General features: G+C 41.1%; 3 protein-coding genes across 7 annotated transcripts in view; 2 read left to right on the top strand and 1 right to left on the bottom strand.

Moving 5' to 3' along the window:
- The window catches only part of LOC109507177 (high mobility group protein HMGI-C), a 12,903-nt gene extending 3,239 nt beyond the window's left edge, over nt 1-9,664 (top strand). Inside the window, exons 2-6 of the mRNA XM_019856428.1 lie at nt 1,022-1,222; nt 1,308-1,391; nt 4,487-4,537; nt 4,638-4,676; nt 5,242-9,664. Of these exons, the coding sequence (XP_019711987.1) occupies nt 1,112-1,222; nt 1,308-1,391; nt 4,487-4,537; nt 4,638-4,676; nt 5,242-5,313 (357 nt within the window). The 5' untranslated portion in view covers nt 1,022-1,111 and the 3' untranslated portion in view covers nt 5,314-9,664. The remainder of the gene's footprint in view (nt 1-1,021; nt 1,223-1,307; nt 1,392-4,486; nt 4,538-4,637; nt 4,677-5,241) is intronic.
- A 375-nt stretch (nt 9,665-10,039) lies between these two features.
- cunh3orf18 (chromosome unknown C3orf18 homolog) lies at nt 10,040-16,318 on the bottom strand. Of its 4 annotated transcripts, none has more exons than XM_019856387.1 (5): nt 15,735-16,305; nt 12,783-13,161; nt 12,660-12,685; nt 11,538-11,667; nt 10,040-10,185 (listed from the first exon to the last, which is right to left on the bottom strand). In XM_019856387.1, the coding sequence occupies exons 2-5, from the start codon at nt 13,032-13,034 to the stop codon at nt 10,105-10,107; spliced, it is 489 nt and encodes a 162-aa protein (XP_019711946.1). In that variant the 5' UTR covers nt 13,035-13,161; nt 15,735-16,305; the 3' UTR covers nt 10,040-10,104. The 4 variants fall into 4 exon arrangements, with proteins under 4 accessions (XP_019711946.1, XP_019711957.1, XP_019711965.1 ...); XM_019856398.1 differs by lacking the exon at nt 15,735-16,305 and adding an exon at nt 14,378-14,525; XM_019856406.1 differs by lacking the exon at nt 15,735-16,305 and adding an exon at nt 13,255-13,564.
- Nucleotides 16,319-21,490: 5,172 nt separating this feature from the next.
- The window catches only part of gnb1b (guanine nucleotide binding protein (G protein), beta polypeptide 1b), a 13,540-nt gene continuing 10,192 nt past the window's right edge, over nt 21,491-24,838 (top strand). Inside the window, exon 1 of one of the 2 annotated variants that reach the window (XM_019856344.1) lies at nt 21,491-21,606. The gene's annotated coding sequence lies outside the window, so the exon portion shown is untranslated. The other variant, XM_019856336.1, reaches the window with a different exon arrangement.

Raw genomic sequence — 24,838 nt, 5'->3', positions numbered from 1 at the left:
GGCTGGGCTGAATGTTGCCCGAACGATCACCTCCTGACTAACTAAACCTTCCATCGCTGCTCTCAGCAGCCGGAGACAAACTCAAACGCACGCCTAACACACAACGGTCACCTACTGGCGAGCTAATATCTTTCAATTGAAGTCGAGAATCGCCGGAATTCTTACTGGACGCTGAGCTGAGGACGCTTTTCGACATCGAACATCACCACGGCTCGTCGGCGCGCTCGTCACCTACGGGTGGTGAACGACTTTGCGGAGAGGGGCGTCGCCCTCATCAGCGCGTTCTGCGGCGCCATCACGCGCGACGAGGAACAGCGACAGCACCTTCTGCAGGTCGTGGAGCGACACCGGGCGTTGCACCCGTGCGCGAAGTAGGCATGGGATGGCACGCACGGCGGATTTCGTTTTTTTTTGCGGTCTAACAGTGTCACTAGTGTTGATGGACATTATAGACAGATGGACAGATAGACAGATGGACCAGTTAACATGGACCAACAATCTCACCAGTGTTGAAGGATAACCACGGTTGCCTTTTTTGCAATACATGCGTTCCTGTCTTCCGTCTTTGAATTATTGCAAGTGCGAACTGAGCAAAACAAAATCCTTACTGTACGGGAGAAACCGTACTACCATTCAGCCCCGTAACATTCTTTCCATAGGGGAAACTTTGGTCGCTCTGCGGGACGGGATAAAATTATCCGATCGGAATAAAATTTTGCACACATCCTTGTGTCATAGTATCGACAAGATTTCCGACCCGGCCCGACGAATCCGACAAACTTTTCCAAAATGGACCACCCTAATGCACACTCCTAGGAAAAAATACATTAACTGTCAGCCTTGCCATTGATAACATCACTTTGTGTAACTTGACATAATCTTCTCTTAAGTTCTTCTGTTCTTCTTTGATGGTCACTCAACTGAGCTCTTGTATGTATGATTCATGTATGGCCAATTTTGTATGACTTTCCGGGAGTTTTTTCCACCAAAGTTATGATCAAATTCTGAATTTTTCCAACAGTGAGGACGTCCATTTTTAGACACTCTGCCATCTTTGGACTTTCCTTTATCCCTTTGGTCATCAGGTCTTGATGCCCACGCGCTCCAAAATATGAGCAGCTGCGGGCCCAAAGAACCTTCTTCTCCCCGGCCCAACACCCTCCAACCGGCTGCTGAGCCTCAGCAGCGCAGGGGTCGAGGTCGTCCACGCAAGCAGCAGCTGGTAGGACTGTTATGAGGTCATTGATTGGCTTATTGGCAGTTCTAAAAAATAGTATTAAGTATTTATTGTTAATGTTTCGGTGCAGGAGCCTCTGGGACCGCCGGCTCCAAAGCGACCAAGAGGAAGACCCAAGGGCAGCAAGAACAAAGGCTCCAAAACTGTATTCAAGGTTAGGTTTGTCTAGCAGTACAAAGGAGAAAAATGACAGAAAACAATGACAATGCTTCAACAAAAATTAATTCTTGCAAAACTCTCATTCATGTTATTGTCACCCAGTAATGCAAAACCTTTGCAAGAAAATGCTAAACTTCTGTGAGATAATGCAACATTTTTTGAGATCACAAAAACTTTTGCGAGAACTTTTCATTTGTTAAGTGGTATTTTTAATGCCAAACTTTTGTTTGATCATGTAAAACTTGCAAAAAGTTCACATTAATGTGGCTTGAAAATGCAAACGTTTTGTGAAATAATGCAACACTTTCGTTAATATTCACGTGGCTTCATCATAGCAGCGTTTTTGTAAAACACTGCAAGTTTTGTTTGTAGAGCTTCCAAAATTTTCAGTCATGTTAATAATACTTTATAAATGCAAACCCTTTGTGAGATAATGCAAAAGCTTATGGAAACAACAAAACGTTTGCAACTTGCGAAAACTTGCAAAATTGAACAGTAATTCATGTTAATGTGGCTTTGTGAGACAACACTTGGAAGCTCTCGTAAAACTTTCCTTCGTAGTCGTGTGGCTTGAAAATGTAAATGTTTTGTGTGATACGGCAAAAACTTTTGTGAGATCTCACAAAATGTTCACGTGAACATGATTTGGTCAACATTTTTGTGAGATGAAGGGCTTATGTCATGTCTCTTAATTGCAAGATGTGCGTTTAAGGGTCGAGTAGTGAGGAGCTCTCCTGGGCCATCTTAAATTGAGGGGCATCTAATGTATCCTCTGTGGAATTCCTGTAGCTCCTCAATGGGGATGGATGAAAACAGGCGTGTACCAGCAGGACCATCGACACACGACTTTAAATAAGATAGTCTTCTTCTTCTTGATTATTTTAGTTTGAATATTCATATTTTGACGAGTATCTGTTTTATTTGGGGCAGTACTTGATACCAAAAAGACTTGATTACACTGGACACTGAACCAAACCTGTTTCTAAGGTTTGCAGGAATGTATCATGACAACGCAAGGCGTCACAGAGATACCCAAACGGTGCCGACCATCAACTCCCTCATCCCCCTTACAGCCCAGACCTTGCCCCTTCAGACTTTCACCTGTTTGGTCCCTTAAAAGCGTTTACGAGAGGCTCGACGTTTGAAAGTGACGATGAAGTCAAAAGTGTTGTCAGCGACTGGGTGAGACATACTTATAAATTATGTTTTCCCATGCCCAGACACGGGCCACCGGGGTCAGGCCTGGATACGGGGAACCACTAGGCTCAAACCTAAAGCACAGCATGGGTCCCACTTCCCTTGCGCTCAACACATGTGGGAGAGGCCATAGGGGTTGGGTTCAACCTTGGCTTTCCGATGCTCAGCTATCGAAGCAGGCTCTCAGGACGTGGAATGACTCCTCTCTGGCAGGGAAGGAGCCCAAGCTGGTGTGCGAGGTCAAGACGTTCCAACAAGACATTGTCAGGAATCACCTCGACACACAGCTTGGGCTCTGGTACCTCTCTTCCATTCTGGAGTTAGCCACAGAGAGAGGTGCCAGACAGGTGTGGTCATATTTATTGTCCCCAGGCTCAGTGGCTGTACATACATACGGTGGATGACAGGGTAGCCTTCTTCTACCTTAGGTTGGACGGGTCTGGTTGTTTGCCTATCTGCCAAAAAGCAGTTCAGACTACGTACCCTTTTTGGATTCTTCTCAAAGGGTGATGGAGAGCGCCGCTGCTCGGGACTCCATTGTTTTACGGTCGGACCTCAATGTTCACTTTGCAGGAATGCCCCCCTATCAGAACCCGAGCGGTGTTCTATTACCGTATTGGCCTGAATATAAGACGGCCCTGATTATAGGACTCTTTTTCAAGACTCAAGTTTGAAAAAAGACTTTTTGAACACCAAATTAATTTTTATACAGAAAATAACTACAGTACATCTGAAACAAATGATTATAGCAATATATTTGAGAGAAAAAGCATGTTATTTTGCCTCATTCAAATCTTAATATCTGAACATTTAAATATGTAAACTAAAGTGCAATCACATTCGTAAATGAATGGCCTCTGGTTTTTGAAATGTAAATTACATCATAACTTCTCCTCAGCTGCCGGTTAACCTGGCCGATCTTCGACCCACTTTTCTCCAGATTCTCGCTACGTTTCTCCATTTTCTGTTATCTCTTCTATTATTTTCTTCTCTTTTCTACTGTTATTTTTATTTTTATTCTTCGTGACAGGGGTTCACTTTGGCCTGGGGAGTCAAGTTCAGCATTCGCTTCAATGATATCTGGCGCCATCTCGCGTCGCGAATGGGTATAATGTTAAGACCCCGAATATAAGACGACCCCCACTTTTTCAGTCTTATTTCAATGCAAAAAACACCGTTTTATATTCGGGCCAATACGGTATTACGTTCTTATCATAGATTGTGCATAATGAATGCCATGTTGAAGAAGAAGGGGGTCCATATGTGCACTTGGCACCAAGACACCCCGAGACCACAATTCGATGATCAACTTTGTGGTCTTGTTATCAAACTTGCGGCTGCCTGATTTGTACACGTGACTGAAGAGAAAGGTGGAGCTGTCAACTCATACCACCGAGCGGTATGTTGGCTTTGATTGTGGGGAAGATGCCGATCCAACCTTGCAAACCCAATTCTGATGGTGGACACCAGGAGTAAGGGATGCCACCAAGCTGAAAAAAGGAATCTTATGAGGCTTTTTGGCCTGTGGGATTCTGGAGACATCTAATGGATATCGACTGACCAAGCTCAAGTTGTCCAAATTAACCCAAAATGTAGAAGTAAATATGCTCGACAAATGGGCAATGCTAAATTGGTGAGCTTTTTTTGCCTAACCTGACATGTTGGAGCATATTGTTGATATTTGATGATAACTGGCCTCCTAAACTCCTATGGAGTTTGGGTTTGAGTCCCTTCTGTGTTATTGAGTTTTGGGCCAGTTGAGTCCAGGGGACTAAGACCCTGAATGTATGTTTTCTGTGAATACACTTCTAAACCATTACTTCATCTTTAAGTGCCAGCTTTGGTCACCTCTGCGTATCTTTCTTTTTCTTTTATTTTTTATTTTTTGGGCAGAAAGTCGAGCCTGATGGAGCAAGGCGGCCAAAAGGGCGACCGAGGAAATGGGTGTGGAGCAACACATTGACATTTAAGAGACATGATAAAATGGATTTGTATGAAAGTCTTTGTACACGTCCACCTCATTCATGTCTGATTCACTTTACAGCTACAGAAGGTCATTGCAAAAGGAAGTGAAGAGCAAAAGGTGAGGACCTTGATGAGACTTATACTGGATAAGCAGTCGAATACGGCTGGATATTTGGTCAAGCATTGACTATGTCGTGCCTATTATTGTTTTATGTCGAGTTAGCATGTTCTAGCAATTTCAAAAACTCAACATTTCCACCCTCCTACAAAGTTGCAAATGAAAAAATCCCTTGATAAAAATACCCCAAAAGTCAGTCCTGTACATTTTTTTTGATTCAGAGAAACCCTCCTCATTCATTTTGTGAATGAAACAGATTGCACAAGCTAAAGCCAACAGGTCCGAATATCACTCACTGTCTGATCCAAGACATCCGCAAAGATGCTTGAGGAAGTGAAACCGTTGAGAGAGTCGACCTTTTTCTGAGCCTCGCGCACACAAAAAGGGGAAGAATGACTCGACGGAGCGTGCTCAGCTCCGTCTTCACCCGGCTGCCTCGGTTTCCTGGCATAACTGACTCTCGGCGAAACTCCAGCAATAAGTCATTCTCGTGTTACCTAGCATTGATTCACTGTTCGGCGATTGAGTCACATGACGGTTTCTCTGTCTTCTGATGTTTCCCCAGGTGTCTTCGGAGGAAGGGGAGCCGGCACCCTCATTGTCAGAGCCCTCTTTGTCTCAGGAGGAAGGCCAGTAACCTCGAGGTGTGGTCAGAACAACAACACTCCATTGGTACGATCGGAAAGAAAAAGTTGGGCGTTTCGGATTAATTTCTCTACCTAAATGGTTTACCTCACAGCAAGAAAGCAATTTTCATTCGACACCAGTTGCACATTGTATTGCAGCGGTTCCCAACATTCATTGAGCCAAGGTAAATACACCTCTCACCATAATTTAAGGATGTAGGATTCCCGGGGAAATCTCAGGATGAACCTAAAATTCACAAAAACCTTTCCAGGTGAACTGAAGGTGACCTTCTCCAAACTTGTAATTACACTTGTCCAAATGTTCAATGTTTCAGGACTTTTTGCACTACTTGCTGTTTTCTAACCAGGAGCTGAAACGCAATATTCAAATCAGATGTTAATTTCCAAGGATCCACTACCTTTCTGTGACTCTTCCAGTCTCTTTGCAACCTGTTGATGATACTGTAAGCTCAGTGACAACTTCCCTCCGAGAACATCCTGTTTCAAAGCTCGCCACGGTGAGATACTCTTGATTAAGTCCTTCACTTGGCAGCTGTTTTCAAACAGTTCCCGATGCAGCCAGTCGCACTGCAGCATTTTGTCCGATTTTTCAAGATACACAGAATACTGCGTTCTGTGACAGTCGAAACACCAAAACCAAACAAAATAAGACAATAAATTTGAGGCAGGGCAGTGACCTTGACAATAATATTTTTTTTGCTTACGTGACACCTCAATCCATTAAAACAAAAACAAGACTGAGAAATATTTTTTGACGGTTGAAGTCATTTATTTATTTCAGCTAAGAAACACTTCCTTAGCGATGCTGACTCACTCCATGGCTCAAGTTGCACACTAGTGGCTTTTATATTTACACTGTGTTCCTCATTCACTCACTGAACTGCGTCATTTTTTCGAATGATTGTGACACACTTTCTACTCCAAATTGCGACACATTAGCTTTCTTTTCCTGCTTTCACATCACGCATAAACAGACTCTCTTCGAGTATGAGGTGCTTCAACTTATCCGACCCCCGACACATGTCGTAATCGACATGACAGGTGTAAATTCATCACCCGATCTTTATCTTCGACTCAAAAGCAGTGCTGCACTCCTGTCTACATGGCTGTTCGTCATTCCAGAACTTTATTTTACAAACCTGAATTTGAGAGACAAACTGGACGAGACACTTTTCCAGGCCTACCTGTTTGACAAATATACACCTTGGTTTCCATAAACGGTTAGATTCTAGCTTACAAATAGAAATGTCCACAGCAGTGAATGTTAGTTGTCTTGGTCTCATGATGTCAGAATGTGAACACCATGTCGTCCAATGAAAATGAACCACAATATTTATTGGTCGATTCACTGATCAAACACCTGATTCAAATTTTGCTGTTCAGCTCCTTGTTAGGCAACAGAAAGTTGTGCAAAAATTACTGAAACGTTGACGAGTTGGACATACGCATTCAAAACTTTACAGGCCAAATTAAATTCACCTTTTCATCCTGAAATTTCAGTTCAAAACCAGATATCCCCAACTTTTTGTGAGCAGTTTATTTTTCCTACACCACCTACTAGTGCATCATGAAGTGCTTTCATTCAGATTTTTGACAGATTGCAAACTTTTTTTTTAAAATTTCAGAAAAAACTTTCATGTCCAAAATATCTTCCTATCCCAATACATGCAAATGCAAGATAAGATCAGATAAGAAAAGGTAACCTTTAATTGCCCCACACTGGGGAAATTTGCAGTCTACAGCAGCAGAATTGGGGGAGGGTGGGATAGAAAAGAAAAAAACAAAGTGTTGCATGCACAAGTAAATGTTTCAGAAAAAGAACTGTACACAGTATAGAATGCAATTTAAATATAAGACATCGATATGTTGTTTCATCTTTCCTCAAATTTGTTTCTTACTCGTTTTTAAAAATGTAAAAAAAAGAACAATACAAATTAGAATTTTCTTTCTTTCATCATCTCTTTATTTTTTGAAATTATACTACTGTTATGTTGCAGGTGCAATGGACCTGGTTCAAAATAGAATCTCAAAAAATCTAGAAAAAAACTATTTTTAAAATGTTGGGAAACAATTTGGATGAAATGTCTTGTCAGTCAGAAGGTAGCTGTTCAACTCTTAATAACAATCACGGGTATGAATAATTTTGGGCTAAAGAATATTGAATTAGACTTTTTGCTCTGCTGCTACATTCACATGGCGTCTTGAAGTCATTTTCATGAGCAGTTTTAGTCGCATTTTGTTTCAACTTGCCAGTTGAAATCCACTAAGACTGGCACTGAATTATCCATGAACAAACACATTTCCTCCACTGTGGACATCAAAAGCAAAAAGTGTTGTGACACTCAGGACTTTACGCCAGTGTTTTGTTTTTTATTACCACCATCATGAAGCCTCAGGTACAAAATGATTCAGGAGCCTCGTTTTTGTCTACCCAGGAACATTTGGATTTTACTTTGTGCTGTGTCGAGCATTTCTTATCAGTATTATTGCAACGACTTCACAGAAACCACAATTACCTCAAGAAAAACTGGATTTGTTCAAATTAAAATGTGACTTGATTCTCATGTGAAAATGCAGCAGGTATAAAAATAAGTTTACATCATCTTTTCAAGTTTTTTTTTAAATTAAATACATTTGTCTTTTTCACCATATATTTGATTTTTACAGTCTATATTTTATGGGTGACAATTCATGTGACTTTAAAACTATTTTTACAGTATCTGAGCACAACCTCTTTCAACATTTAAATTAAATGATTCAGGCTACATTTGGTAATATTTTCTAAGCAACGGCTAGACACATACAGATAAACGGCCTGATTGTCGAATGTGTCTAAAAGATTCTCCATGGGAATTATCCTGTGGTGTGACAATGAAGAATCTCTCCCAGATTTCTGGTTTGGGGGAGGAGACTCCCGATTGTTGGTGGAGATATTGTTGTGTGTAGGGTGCTGTGTTAGTCACTTTGTGTACACCACACTCTCTGATTTTTTTTTTTTACTCATCATGTATTGGTGGGAGTGCTCTCATTAAAAAAAACAACAAAAACGTAAAGCGGGGTACACACATTCTGCTAATCCAAATTAGAGCATTTTTTCCACTTCCGATTAAAGTCAGCAAAGGCCCTGATTCTCCTGAGCAGTTATCCAGAGTGTTTAGGGATTTTTAATCTGATTAGAAAATGGTCAGGGCCGGCAATCGTAAACGCAAAACCTATTCAATGCGATACTAAATCCTTGTCCTCAAGTGTGTTTTATTTAAAACTTCTGGTTTGTGGGAGACTCGTGATTGTAGATGGATATGATATTTTAACGTGTGTAGCGTGTTGTGTTCTGTCATCTTGGGTACAGTACACACTATAAGACTAGTAGGCACACACTGTCGATATTTTTTTCCCCTCGTCCTGTATGGGATCTCTCAGATTTAAAATAAGGATGTTAAAATAAAAGTATGCATGTCCCCTGCTTAAGTGAGTCAAATACTACATGTCTGTTTTTTGTTTTGTTAAATAACACATTTTTTCTCCCTTTTATGCATGTAACCCAACTCAATTTCGGTTGGAATTTCTATTCCTGTTTGCGAAAGAAAGTTGATCAAATAATATTAACGGATTAATTTTCCTTCTCTTCCTTTCTAAAATGCAACCACACCAAACCCCAGTGACCCTTTGACTGATTTGTAAAACCACAATGTCATCGTAATGGCATTTTAGCCGCAGTGTTAGCTGCTAATGTTAGTCACTAATCAGAGCAAAAAGCCAACCAGACAGTTCACCCATAGCAGTTTCAATGTCCTCAGTGAGTTTTGGTTAGCAACACTTTGCAAAAATATTTTGATGTAATTTTAAGGAGGCAACGATTCTTATTGACTAACCTTTAGGACTGTAACGCATAGCGAATAAATGTTAAGCGCTAACATTAGCCACAAATCACAGCAAAAAGCTAAACAGAAGATTGAATCATTGTGGTTTCACCATCTTCAGTCAATTTGGGTTGGTAACACTTTACAAAACATTATTTTTTGGTTATTTGTATTTTTCTCTGTAATTTGGTCCAGCAGCTTCACAAACTAGACTTCTCTGACTACAAGGCAGGTCACATTGAAGGTATCAGTGTGTATTTTTTATGCATTTTGAACATAACCTGAGTCTTGTATTAATTGAAGTGTGTTTCCTGACATAAAATGTCAACTTTTCTTATTTTTATACAATCGATGTGTTATGTGATGGTACAGTATTGGTGTATTAATGGATTTACATCAGGCAACTTGTCAAGTACATATTATGTCTTCTCATCATTTTCAGTTATGTTCGCCAAGCTTCATTAAAACCATTTTTCTGATATCATATGAGTCTTAAACCTGTGATTTCTGTGTTTTTGTAAATCAGTAAAATAGCACAACTCTTTTGGAGAATTGTTGAAAGGTAACAGTTTTAATGTAACGAACAAGTCATCAACTGCTCAGCGAGGAAGACATATAATGGTTCCCGTAAAGATGAATGACAACATCCAGTGTTACACATGAGATTACAATGAGGGTAGGAAGAACAGAAATGTTGCGACAATTCCAAAAGTGACTGCATTTGTGTGGCGAGTGACGTAAATTCGTGAAAGTGATGCTCCGTTGCATCGCATGCACCCGTTCTCCCACAAAGTAATTTCAAATCCATTGCGAAGAAGCACCGTTTCGGTCCCAAAAAACAAGTCCCTTTTTTTTTAATCCCTTTTATCGTCCCTCCTCAAAGACCTAACATTATTAAAAGGCAGTCCACAAAATGACACGTTAAGCATTGAGAGCTTTGGCCACATCTGTGAAGACCAGTCGACTGGGTCTCTGGGTGGTCCCCTGCGAGGTTCGGAGAGTCTGCGAGAGATATCCATGATTTATAAAAGTCGCACGCGGCCTTTCATCAAAATTTCCATGAATTGCTCTTTCATCAAAATTTCCATGAATTGCTCTTTCATCCATTTCAAATGCATTAAATGGACTCAATGTAATTGCATTATTAAGAGCAGGGGATCTAAAACTTTTCAGGTCCAGGGGGGAAATTTTTCTAAGGATTCCCCTCAAAATCCCTGCCATAGGAATTAAAAAGTTGCCAATTTTCAAGAAAAATGTCAAAATGTTATCCTACTGAATTATCATAGAAGGAAACTACAGTACCGATAGTTATGAAAATTAAGCCATATTTTAAATAAAAACAATGTAAAACTAATCAAAAAGATGTATTTTGTCAGTCTTAGAAAAAGTCAGATGTCTCATAGATAATGTCATAATATTTTGATTTTTTTTTCCCATTTTACTGGAAAAGCACGTCATTACAACTTTAATCCTTGTATTCTCTTAATCGCTAGGACTACATTCTCTGAGAAAAATACACATTTTCTTGAAAAAAACGTTAATCCTTTTACAATAACACAGGTTTTGTTCTTAAAAAAAAGGGGGGAGGGGTTATGTAAGGATGTCAGATTTATGTGATGATTCATCCCAATCGACCAAAGTTAAGGTAGGGAGGGGGAATTGGTTTATTATACAATCCAGCTATAATAATTACACAGGGGCCATGAGGAACATGATAGAAATGATGTGTAGAAGAGAAGATAAGTTATGTGTAATGATGAGAATGACATCATTTATGTTTTTGTTAATTAAAAAAAAAACATGTTCATCCATCCGTCCATCATCCAAAACGTGTATTATCCAAATTATGGCAAATGATATGGAAGGGTGGGGTCAGTAGCAAGTATGAAAGTCATGTGACACACAAGTGATACTTTACCATGTTTGTCTTTTATCATCATGCCTTTGTCAAAACTTTAAAGAAATAAAAGACATGTAAGGTCAACTTTAAAACAAAGAAAATGACGTGTTGCCTAAAATGTAGCACGGCTGGGCGTTCTGGGCATAAAAATCAAAATAACACTGCCAATATTGAACAATGCTACGTACTATGGACATGACAAAACAAATTCAAAGCATTTTTGCATATCAGTGATGAGGAAAGTCTTGCTTTGTTGTTTTGATGATTTCACAGCAGTCGAGCTGATACAGCATAACAGTAAAAAGTACAATTACACACACTTTCCCGGCCAATCCTAGCAGCATCCCTCATTTGGTTTAAAATCTGGGTGGCCGAGGCACATGCACATGCAGGGTTTCACATTGCAAAAGCAGAAAGAGACTGAACACTGAAAGAGACTGAACACTTGACTTACCTTGGCATTGGGACCGGCAAGTGTGCCATCCCGGCAGTGGTCCAGTAGTTCCTGTTCCAGCAGGTCATCTTGTTCTTCAGCCGGGTCGAAGTTGTACATGGGCATGAGCTGGTGCCTCAGCTTCTCCAGACTGCCACGGACAATAGAATGAGGAACATTTTAGACACTGTATTAGAATAGACAAAGATAAGTGCAGGCGGGGGGACCTCAGTTTATAGTTTTTCAGTTGTATATGTGCTGGGGTCGGGGTCATTTGTGATGAAGTGCTGCCTCCACCAATGAAAATACAATTGATGCTTTTGCTGGGCATTGGTGATTCCAGTAACGCGTTAGAGAGTAACACATTATCCTAATATTTCTTCTTTTTTTTTAAGTAATGACTGATCTAACGCATTACTTTTCTCAGTGAAATAATCTAAGAAGAGTTACTTGGCAAAGTCACAACTCGTTACCGTATAGCACCTACCAATGATAACAATTGGCTCACAGAACACTTAACTGCCACTTAACATTCCCATTTTCTATCAAGTGGTATAGTGCTGTTAACTGCCTCTTTGAGTACACCAGTGAATGACATTTGACAACACTTGAAAAGGAATCACATATTTTTCAATCACGGTTTTCTCTCACTCGTGTATGTGGTACAAAACTAATAATTACCAAATAATAAAACACAGGAGACCCCAAGCCAAGATACAAGATAAAGGCAAACATCAAACTACTATACACTACACAACACTAGAAAGCCTTAAAAACAAGTCACCATTTAAGTTAAGTGATGTCCATAGACTACCCCCCCCCAATAAAAATTACTTCTAGTTGTCTTTATTTTATGTTCGACGACAAAAGAAATTATTCTTAAGCATCAGTTAAAACTGTACTTCCCAATTAAGTTCTGTATTGGCAAAGCTGGTAGTCAATTTTATGTTGGGCTGGGTTGTCGCCAGCTGCTGAATGTAACGTTTTATCTAATTTCGTTACTTCTAAAATCAAGTCATCAAGAAAATAACAGTTACTTTTTCAAGGTAATTGTGGCAACACCGATGGACGTTTGCTTTTATCCTCACACTGCGCCATAAACCAAGGTCCACCTGTATAATACAACAACTGAATTAAACATACCGCTTCCGTTTGCGAATATACAGGATCTATGAACGAGAAAGATTGAACAAAGCGAATTAGCAACAGAAGCACTTTTTTGGTTTTGTCAAAATGAAATTCATCCCAACAAACTGAACGTCTTACTAAAGCAAGTGTCAGGCCGATGAGGGCGATGACGCCAAAGGGCAGGAGCACCATTCCCATCCCCGAGCCCTCCATCACCGCCTCCGGGAATGTGGTGCTGTTGAAACTGCTCTCGTTGGCTGGGATGGTGACAGTCATGAACGTCGCAGTAGATGTGACATTGTCTCTCAGTGTGCTCGAGGAGGAGGCCGGCAGTGGGACTGTGGCGGCGGATGGCGCTAGAAACGTCGTTTTGGTTTCAGGCAGGGCCATGGTCAGCTGTTTCAACTGTATCTTGTGTTATTGATTTAGATATCATGTGTTTGTTGTCTCATTGCTGATGGAGCTGTCTTCATGCTAGAAATGACGATGCCTTGGCCAAAGGGATCTTGAAGACGAGCTGCAACACAACAAACAGTGTAATTGCCTCTAAAATCAGCCATTTTCGATTTGATTTGACGTTTGTATGCACTACCTGCTAGTCGATGCTTACCGCATGCTCCCAAAGGAAAATGAAACGGTTCCCGTTGCCGCGATAAAAAAATCCACTACAGTCAAGCATTGATGTGTGCTTTTTTTTTTGTCTTTCTTTTTGATGTGCTCCTTTGTGTGAGATGTGTGTAGTATTCGCCTGTCTTAAAGGCACCACTGAGCGAGACTCAGGCAAAGTAGGAGGCGGTAGAGAGAACTTTTCCGCTTCTGTAAATATCATGTCAAGGAGAAATTTATTTCAACACATTGCCTAGTTTAATTTTGGAGCTTCTAAATTATCAAATGGCTGACTTGAAGACAGTCACAAAAGAGTCAAGACACACTATGAAGCCACGAATGTATGACGTAACTTCTTTCAACTCTGTATTTCCATGTTTTCTGGGTTCTGTTCCAGATTTTAAAAGAATTGTGAGGCAGTTGTATATCGTCTGACATACCTTGTGGATTCAGAATGTAACAATCGTAACGTTTTTTTTTTCTGCTAATGTATTGTCAATTATGTAGAGCAAAATTGTTTTACAAACCAATGCATTTCAAAGGTATAGAAGGGATCTTGTTTGGGGGTGTTGGCATATCACAAACAGGAAGCCCTTGTGACAGCTATTTGTCACTGTTCACAATACAGTCACACACAAACAACTCATTTCAGTAAGGTTATTTTATCTCTGTATTAATTTGCAATATTTTAAACCGTCAAATCTGGTGAGTGATTTTAAAGGGAAAAATATTTTGACTCTCGAACTGGGTCACCATCCGCAGTTTGAGGCAGACGATGTTCACTAAGAATAACGCAAAACTTACTTGGTAATTGAAATCAACGCAAAAGGAGAAAAAAAGCAAGACAAGTGGTGTGCTAGTGTAGTTAGAGTTGCCTTAAAATGTTCATAAAATGTCAATGATTGTGTAGTCTTGTAATACTGTCCAAAATACTGTAATGGTACAACCCAACTCATTCAGCTAAATTTTCAGTGTGTCGTGAGTAATCTTGAGTAAGAAATCCATATAATAAATAAATATAATTCGCATGAGGTGCACAGCTGAGCTGGACCTTACATCCCATCTGAAATTTGGCATCAACTGGGAACACCTAGGATTCCATCAATCAGCAAATTAATTTTCTTTACCACATGTCTTCATCAGTGCTACAGATGAGCTGGAACTGATCTTAGCTGACTTTAGCCAAGAAAAGCAGGATAAACTTTCTTGAAGTCAATTTGTTGGATATCTCGAAAAAGATTCTTTCAAATGATATGTAGCACACTTACATCAGATGATGTCATGTAAGAGTTCAGGTAGAGTGGACATATTCACTTACGACATCATCCCGAAGTCATAAAATTGCAGTAACAAACCTCTTAAGATGATGTCCCAAAGAATACAAACTGGGAAGCTCTCACCCACGTGGTCCTCTCGAAGGTTTTGGCAAGAGGAGATTTAGGACATTAAGCAAAGAAACATAAGTTCTGAATCTCAACACAATGTGACCGATAATTGGTTAACCTTTACGTTGATCGATATAATTGCATTTGTGCTCATTGTTGTGTTAGTCTGATTCAATTTCTGATGTGAACGCAAGAAGAAACAAAACTATAATCTTAAAATGTTTGAATAGCATCTTTCACACGTGGAAACCAGTTCATTCCTATAGTATGCTTCCCTGTAATTCTCTATATCAGGGTTGATATTGTATTTGTTTGCACTGAGGGTTTTTTTTTTGGTTCTTTTTTGTTTGGATTTGATGACTTCATACAGTGTCTGATGGTACCAAGCTGTAAATAGAGAGAAGCATCCGTCTTAAAATGTCTCGACTGTTGATTGAGCGGAGGGACAGCTACAATGACCTTGAACAATTAGAGTATGTGTACTCTACTTGAGTTGCTTTTCAGGTGGGAATTAGGAAACAGGAGTAAACAAAAAGTCGACAAAGGGATAAATATTTCATGTCAAAAAATAGACAAGTCCAACGTAGATTTTGACACACATAGTATATCGTAGTGCCAGTGAGGATGTGGTTGGTAGGTGTTGAGAGCAGGATGTGGGCAGGGGGAAGCATCATAACGAAGCAGATACAAATCTTGAGGAATAGGCTATGCCTGCCCAAACCGTAACTCTGGAGGAAATGTGCTTTTGAAGACAACTCAAATGCCAAACTGACAACCCTCCCACACAAAGACAAGCTCTGGTAATACGTACTTACCGCGTGCAAGTTTATGGCACATTCGATTTAGTTTTAATTGGGGTAACAGCATTAAATGGGTTACGCTAGTCTAGTACAGTTCTTTTTTTTTTCGTGTTTTAAGAAAGATGGTCAGATGTTCATCCCTCTCCTTTGTCCATCCCGTCTGCTTTTAATTGCAAACACGTGCATGCCGAGCTAAATGACCAATGAAAATCAAATGGTGGTGAGCATGCTACATTCTACTATGACGGGTGATATTTTTGTGTATGCCTGTATGATGACGCCATGAGGTGTATACGTACCTGGAGTGCATAACATGCTTGGGTTCTCATTGGGAGAGGCGACATTGAAGTCAATGCCCCTCCTCCCTTAACAACGCGGGCCCCGCACAGCCTGTTTACATTGAAAGGCAGCCATTTTCTCACAGAACGGGAGTCCCATGCCGACGTAAACCCGTCCCGGCAGCCTCTGTGGAGTCCCACACGCTTCCGCCAACGGCTTCCGAGGACGAGTCGCCTCCCCCCTCCCTTTGTATTCTCTTTTTCTTGACGCTTTTTGACACGAGAGAGGCTGCTGGAAGGATGCTGTGTAGGGAGCAGGGAAAATGTGTTGCCGCCCTCCACTCCTCCAGGCAACACGATTGGTCTAACGGCTTGAAAATGCGAGCCGCGGCTGGTTGGCTCGGCTGCTTGTCTGGCTTTGCAGGGATGAGGATGGGATTTAACGGCTCGGCGCACCAGACGCTGTCAGGCCGGTGAAAGTGACTGCATCCGGGTGGCAAAAGCCGAGGAAGTTAACCCCGTGGTGGCGTCCGCGCAGTCTGCTCCGCAATTGTCTTTTGTAATGTTTAAGCACTTAGGTTTACTGTTTTTTTGCAAGGCACGCAAATATTTGTTAGACGCAATGCCATTGTCATGACAATGTATCAAAACAATGAAACTCGGCGGTGTTATGGTGGGTGTCCAAACATTTTGCACACACATCAATACAATGGTAAGGCTGTCAAAGAGCCACGTTTAGCTCTAAAATATGACATCCACTCACATACATTTCACGTACAGTTATTTACCAATCTATTAAACTGTTGGCTGTCTGCAGATGTTTTAACTCCTCAAATGCCAAAACATTGTAATTTAAAGTTTTAAATTAACCAGAATCCAGCTCTGTAATATGGCCAAGGGTATAAAATCCAATCCAAGTATCTTGAACACCTACTCCTGTCTTTAAAAGTTCGTCATCTACTTCTGTTTCTCCTTCTTTTTGGTTTATTAGCAGATTACAGCTCTTTGGTGAATACCACCACCTACTGTGCAGGAAGCGCAAAGTTTCAATGAAAGCAACCCTGCTCCTATTCAATTCAGCCTCGCGAAAAATCACACAAGACAGTTTTGAATATCAATTATTTCACAAAGATTGAACATAAACCCACAACCATAAAGGTTTCTTTGCAAATAAATACACATACATAAAATACTGGACTCAAACACAGATTATAGATTTGTGTGGTCATGGCAAAGTGAAGTGACATCATCCGGTTCCTCCTCCTTCGCCATCACAGTCCCCGCAAAGATCCTATTGTAATCAGGAACACTCATTCTCACACACACATCCCGTATTTTCCGCACTATAAGGCGCTTTGGAGTATAAGAGTGCACCTTCAATGAATAAACATTCCTACACTAAGTAGGGGCTTTTTCAATTTCGACCTGTGCATGGGGACGTGCGTAAATTTATGCATAGCTCTGACAAAACCTTGTGGTTGAACTGTGAAACAACAGAAATAAGAGGTTTGTGGACAACGAGCCAAAATTAAGCATGCGCCTCAATGTCACTCTCAGAGATTCTCGCCGCCCTCTTTGCTATGATTTCGGATTTCTAAAAGGAATTGATGCTTCTTATTTGGAGGCATATGACAGGTGCCCACGTTTTAAAAAGACAGCTAAATTTTTTTGTACTTTTGCACATACAAACAACATTTCAGTCACATGTGCCAAATTAGAACCTCTTCTACTCACTCTGATAAATTAGGCCCCAGCTCGCATTTCCTCAGAAAGTGTTGAATGTTTAATGGCTTCCAAGCTTCTTTGAAAATAACTAGGCAGACTATATAGAAAATGTGATCAATTCCTCGTGCTCTTAGCCACCTTATCTATATCTATATTTATATTGCACTTAATTGAACGGTGTACATTGAAACTGTAACATTTATTTTGTGAATGCGTACACTTTGTTTTTCTTCTTTCTGCTTTCTACCCAATCTTCCTGCTGTAGACTGTAAACTTCCCCAATGTGGGACAAATAAAGGATATCTTATCTTATCTTATATGCATGCATTTTGAACACCACATTAAAGGGGAAGTAATCCCAAGATGTCAAAAGTTTCTGCAATGTTTCAAATGTGCATCATTCAAATTGGTATTATACCTGATATTGCTATCATATACTGTTTTGCACTAATATCAACAAAAAACAAAAACATGTTCAGTCACTCATTTAAAATGCGGTCAGTTATTTAAACGGTAGACTATGGCCATCAGTCTGTGCTTATGCTGGCAAGACTTTAACAGTTTTCAAAAGTAAACAATTATGTGTTGTTGGACAGTCTGTGGCTAGATGGATGGATGGCTTGGAGAGCTGACGATGAGAAGAAAGGAGCGTCAGCGCACAGCGCCGATGCATATGTGGAACTGGGAGTCGTGGCTAGGAATTGAAGCGGATTTACATGGGACAGGAGATGTGAGCCAATCTCTTTTTTCGTCAATGGACGCTCCAGCTTTTTGTTTGCTTTCAAAACTTAGCTTGTAGCAGACGTGTGCACATTTTCAGCATGGCATCCCTGATCCACTGGTGAAAGGACACTTTGATCCTCTCCTCTTTCATCTAGAACTGCTTCAAACAACAAAGTGTATGCAGAAAAGTGGTTAAGATTGAATGACTGTCTGTGTCTTATGTGTTGTGTTGTATTATTTTATGTTATTATGAGTTCAAGATTGTGTCTCGAGAGTGGCTGCCTTTACAGCAGCTCCTATACTTTTTGTTCTACTTTTTGCCTTTCAAGTCAAGTGCTGCTGTAAATTGGGAATTTTTGTTTTGTTTCGTCACATGGTGTTTGTTGTGCTTCGTGTGGACCCGTTGTGGACTGTTTTCAGCGTTTTGGCCACGACCTTTGTTGAAGGAGAAGTATCTGTGCCTGATGGTTGCCCTTTCTCGGCAGCACGCGTGTACCAGCACTGATTTTGATGGCGGGGAATGTCTGCGCTATTTGACTGTCACTGCATGACAGTCCCAGGCCACTTGTGTGTTGTGCAGGATTTTTCACTTCCCCGTTTTGTACAACGGAGATGTTGGCATTGATGCAGCTGGATGGATGACTGCTGAAGCAGAGGAGAAGAGCATCCGCGTAAAGCGCGGATGCGTCTTTGGAACTGAGGGTCAGCGCTTGGAATTGAAGTGGATTTACATGGGACAGGAGAAGTGAACCAATCTTTTTTCTCGTTGAAGGACGCTACAGCTTCTTGTTTACTTTTAAAATCTTAGATAGTAGCAGATGTGTGAGACGTCATGCATGTTTTGAGCATAACGTCTCTGGCACCTCTGGTGAAAGCACACTTTGATTCTCTTTGCTTTCATCTACAATTGATTCAAACAACAAGGCGTATGCAAGAATAGTGGTTACGATTGCATGACTGTCCTTGTCTTATGTGTTGTGTTGTGTTATGTTACCGTATTTTATTTTATGTTAATAATTCTGTCAAGCGCTTTGTTACAGCTGCAGAAAGATGTATTGTATTGCATTGTATGAGTGCTGCAATAAATGAAACAATAAGATGACTGAGAGTCTAATAGATGGACATTTAATCCGCATGCCTTTTATCTTTGCATACCTTTATGGCTGACACAGGTCAGTTCACCAAAGCATTACAGTTAACCATTTTTAACAAAACAGGCTCCCCAAATGTATCTAACCTAACTGGTTTCACTCACTGAAAAAAAAATCTGGACTCAATCATGAGGTGACAGTTCTACATTGCAGGAAGAGGCAGAGTTTTACAACACTTCTCAGAAAGTGGGGTGTTCAAATAAGTTAACAGATTTGTTCTCGAGCTATTTTCAACACTTTAAAATCATTAATAGGCTAACACCTAAAAATAACAGATAATGTGGGGACAGACCAATAGTGTAACACTTGCAGAATCCATCGCTTGCTGCAATTTGTCATCTGACACAACTCAGTGGAGCGGCCTGGTGTTATTATTATCATTATTATTGTGTTTAATTCTTATTCCGTGAATACAATATCCATGTTTTAACGAGTACTTGCACATACTCTTGCTTTAAAAAAATGTGGGTTTAATTGTCCTTTAAGCAAATAGTGGTAGCTGAATTGTGTATTATAAGGAAGTGTATAAGATGTTTTTTAAATATTCAAATTTTAGATGAACAGCAGGGTGTGCTTGTGGTTAGCACATCTCCCTCACACTTCTGAGGTTCTGGGTTTGAATCTTAGCTCTGGCACTCCGGTGTGGCGTTGTGGGATAGTATTCAGCTCACCCAAAACAATGAGGACAAGCGCTATAACACATGGATGGATGGATGAAGTACAGTATTACTTGTACACCTAAAATCATCATAAATGTGGGGGCAAACATGTTTGATCATTTCTTGGATTAAAGCGACTTTAAGGTTTTAAAAGGTGTGTAGTCACCATATTTTTGGGTATTGCATTCACACAAAAGGCCGAGGACGAGCACAGTGTGTGCACTGACCAAGTATACTGGATGATTATACAGTAGGATATCTTTGACTCATTACTTCTAATAGTATGTCCCCAGAGTTGGGAGGTGCCGGCTTTAAAACCTTTTAATGCTTTCAGAGGATGAACCCACTAAACACCCATGAGACATATTTGGATCCTCAATAAGATTCTGATAAGCCATGAGCAGGTGTTCCAGCAGGCCTTACAAAAGCAGAGAACTTAATAATGATAAAAAGTTGTCTAATAATAACTAATAAAATAAAAATAAATAATTAACAAATAAAGGATTTATCTTATCTTATTACCAACGTAAGTGTTGGAGCATTGACAATCTGTCTGTTTGTAACCCACTGGAAGAAGCCACAAATCTCTGCAGGTAGTTGTAGCAAATATTTGAGGTATTAATTTTTTGCTTTTGTACTCTAAAACTTTTAACCATCCTGTGTGCCAAAAATGTCATTGCAAATATGTAAGGTTTACCATTTTTCCTCGATGTGGTGTGTAATGAAATGGTCCAGCACTGGTGTCACAAAAGATAGAGTTCAAATCCAAAGTACAAACTGAAAGTTTTCCCCACTTTCCCAGCCTTCTCTTTCTTCATCCTTCAAGAACTCTTGGGAGGATTCGTCTGGTATCCTCTGCAGCTCCGTCATCACAGCCACAAATCTTGTTCCCCTAATGACCTTGAGTTCTTTCCCCAGATCAAGGTCATGGGGTGGATCACACAGCGCCAAATTGGGTGAGTATGTTCTTTTACGCCAAGAACTGTCAGAAGTTCAGGGTTATGTGAGCAGACATGTCATAGTGAAGCAGCCACAAATCTTGTTTTTTTTTCTCAAGCAGAGCAATCACATTCAGATCTGTCTGTATAACTTCGTAGATCACCTGCCCCAAATTGTTGGGAAAAACTCATAGTTCGGGTTTGAATTCTATCATTTTTTACACACCTTACCTGTGAATTAAATGTATTAAGCAAAAGGAAAAACTACTTAAATAATGTGTTTTAATTTGACCAAACTTTAGCTTTGAAATGACTCAAACTACTATTGTGTTCAGACTTGCATAAAAATGTGTCATACATCCCCACCGTAAGAACGGAACTCCGTCGTAAACCGAGGACACCCTGTAAACTGTTGTGCCCAAATAATTTTGGACGTAACAATAGAGTTAATCAAACTTATTAGTGAGTTTTGTGCAAGTAGAAACATTATTAGTGTTCCTCAAGAAGTGTTATTTTCAGACTTAGCTACAGGGACCACCGGTGGAGGCTGATTGCTTTTCTTGCTGCAGCGTGGGGTTTCCCAGCTAAGACTGCAGGGTCACCGCGCCCATCTCGACGTTCGATGGCCGGACGAGAGTGCTTCTTCGTCTGCAAAGGGCACGCGTTCGACTCGGCATAGTGGCGGGGTGAGGGGGCGGTATGTATGTGGTAGTGGTGAACTAGTGCGAACGAACTTTGAATCTTCGACTTTTTGGGGGGTCTGCCTTTGTTCTGAGCGAGGCTTGTGGGTGTGATTTACCCCCCCTCCCCTTTTCTCCCTCCTCCCTCCCTCATCTCCGGTTGGTCGACTGTTGGGCTGGCTGCTTCCTCGGCAAAGCGACGCTAGCTGGGGCTGGCTAGTTCTTGAGCTAGCGGTGGGGTCTCTTCGCTGATTTTCGTGGGCTCGTCTCTTTTCCCGGTCAATGCCAAAAAACACATTGACTCAGGTAAGGTGAAATAGAGCGATTTCATTGCTGTATTGATTAGCCCCTAATCATCTTGTGTGGGGTCGCGTACTGTGGCCGAATTAAGCCGCTCGGGGGTGGGGTAGCGCTAGCTTTAGCCTCTTAGCCATTTAAGTCAGCTGCTGTCTCAACACAAGCGCCCAAAGGTGCTTACTAAAACAATACGACAAATATAATCCATGTGTATACGCGTAAAGCAGTGGAGATTTTATATTTTCCATCATTAGGTGTACCGTTAACCAGCCCTGGCTCGGTGTCACCCATGGCCGAACCGAGGGCTCTCCTCTCCGGCCTCCCCCCTCCCCACCTCACAGAACCTGATAAAATCTACAAGAATAATCCAAACTACATAGAGTGAGACCAACCCTACAATGTTGACAATTCAAAACTCATGTTGGTTACTTGCAATTGCAGTGATTTGTGTGTGCGCGCGCGCACATGTCTGTGCACATATATCTATCGATATATGTATTCTTAAAATGCACGGTTGGCGACGACAGGACTGGGTTGTGTTCGTGTATAGTAGAAATAATAGTATATGCTGCCTAATTAGTTGTGCTTATTTGGTCGCAGTAACTGCTCTTTACGAGTAGTTACGTGCAGAAATTTGAGCGTTAAGTGTCACCGGAGGTTCTTCGTGGCGTAATGAATGTGAATTGCGGCGTTAACACCCTTTTTTGTGTTGGAAGGTAGCATATCGGCTGCGACCCCGTGCTTTGAATCTCGCATTTAAATTTTAATATTTTTCGAAGTAAAAATGTTGAGACGAGATACGTGGTCGTGTGCCCCGCTTGGTTGAAGGGGAAAGTCAGGGCAGTATTCGCCACCCAGCCCGATCTTGCTCATCAAGAATTGAGATGCGCAAATAAGCACCCCGACGGTCGTAATTGTATCAAATGGATGCCGTATGCCTTAACGAGATTGTTTAGTGTGCAAGTAAGTGGATTTGTGCAGAGCCGGTGGCCTCGCCGGAACCCTTTTAACGAAGCGTCTCCTCCCTAACACTAGCTTTTAATGGCAAGTCGCTGTAATTACGCAAGGACGGAAGATATTTTCTTTGATTGCAATGTGTTTGAATTCTAGCGTGTCATAAGACTGAATGTAAAATTAAAAGTGTATATTATGTCGGGCTGAAAAGGAATGATCCGTAGCTGCCGCTTGCAGGCCGCCCCACAACGAGCCACATGCTAAGCTAACTAGCGGACAGACAAGTCAGGGGGAAGGCAAAATGGCGTTTAGCTGTATCTCTCTGAATAGCACTGCAAGTCCCGTAGCTCGACAACCGTGTGCCATCTAGAGAGTAGAGCCTCAAAGTTTTTTGCTAAATGTTCTCAGGTTTAGTAATGTAGCTCTCCTAGTCTTGACAGATTAGAATGGACAGTTATCCTGCAGGTATGCAAATACAATGCAAACAATCCCAGTTGTGGGTATATCACTGTAGTGCACACCGTGGGGCCCAGATCAAGTGTCATTGTTTGGTTAACTGCACGGAAATGAAATAAAATATTAAAATGTCTGTCAGTGTACAAACATTGTCAATATCCGAACTGAAATAAAACAAACAAATACATGACTGGAATCAAGGAAAAGACATAAAAAAGTGGAAATTATGTGATAGCTATATTGTTGGTGAACAAATCCAGGCAATTGTCATAAGCAGGTTGAGTGTAAAAGAATTAAGATCAAAATCAGCCTTTTTATGAATGGAAAAGCATATTGCCTTTGCCCCGCATGGCTTCGCCAGCTGTTCGTGTTGCTGGACATGGATAGGATTACACACTCATTCACTCATTGACTGAGGATTTGAGCTCTTTGGGATTAAGGATTTTGCACGATGATATTGCTGGTTATGACCCCCCCGCCTCTCACACACACACACACTGAGATCCAGCTTCAGCCAATTTAAACATTTTCATCATTTAACACTGGGTGACATGACATTTAGACCACTCAGTCACTGAGCAGACTCACTGAATTCAACTGGTGAGGCGATCGCAGAGCAGCCGGTGAGCTCCCAACTCCCAAGCTGTTTACTAGCGCTCATTGTTTATCAGGCAGTCAGCTGACCCTGATCAGGCGCTTGGGAAAGAAGAAGTGATGAGGGAGAGGAAGTGCAAGCATCCACAGAGGTCAATGGGGAAATAATATATGCTCACAGCGCTGTGCAAAGTCTTAACTCACTACTTGCATTGATTAATTCTGTACCTTTTTCATAGGGATTGTTTAGATCGATACACCAGTAAATTTCGACAAATGACTGTTCAAAATCAACAAAAACAATTTGCTTAAAACTTTGTGCTGCATGAGACAAGGAGGAGAAATGGTGTCAATATGCATAAAAGGGACAGATACAGGTATGTGTCTAATGTCTCATTCGAGCTATCAAAACGTGTGTGCGCGCGTGTGTGTGTGTGTGTGTGTGTGTGTGTGTGTGTGTGTGTGTGTGTATACCGTATTTTCACGACCATTCGGCGCACACGTTAGCTTGAAGCATACAGTAGCATTCATGCACGCTAAAACATACCAGGTATGTTAGCTTAAAGCATACGGTAGCAGCTAAGACATACGGACACACGCTAAAAACACGTTTTTAAAAAGGCAACGAAAGCAAAACTGAGTTCGATTGTACTTTATTTAGCCATTTTACAACGTACTCACGCGACTGGTACCTGCTAGGGGCGTGCCTTTACCGGCCTCTTACACGCCTACCCTTCCACTCATTGTCGACTGGTCCCTGCTAGGGGCGTGCCTTTAGCGTCCTCTTACACGCCCACTCTTCACTCATTGGCGACTGGTACCTGCTAGGGACGTGCCTTTAGCGTCCTCTTACATGCCCACCCTTCACTCATTGGCGGACTTCCGCATGCCTGTCGTCACTCATGTCCGCCTTTTCTCTGTATAAACAGCGTGTCGGCCAGAAGTGCT

The sequence above is a fragment of the Hippocampus comes genome, unplaced genomic scaffold (genome assembly GCF_001891065.2).
Source record: "Hippocampus comes isolate QL1 unplaced genomic scaffold, H_comes_QL1_v1.1 scaffold17, whole genome shotgun sequence".
In the NCBI taxonomy this organism is placed as follows: Eukaryota; Metazoa; Chordata; class Actinopteri; order Syngnathiformes; family Syngnathidae; genus Hippocampus; species Hippocampus comes.
The sequence above is the reverse complement of the archived record's forward strand: the minus strand, read 5'-3'. Positions and strand labels throughout refer to the sequence as shown.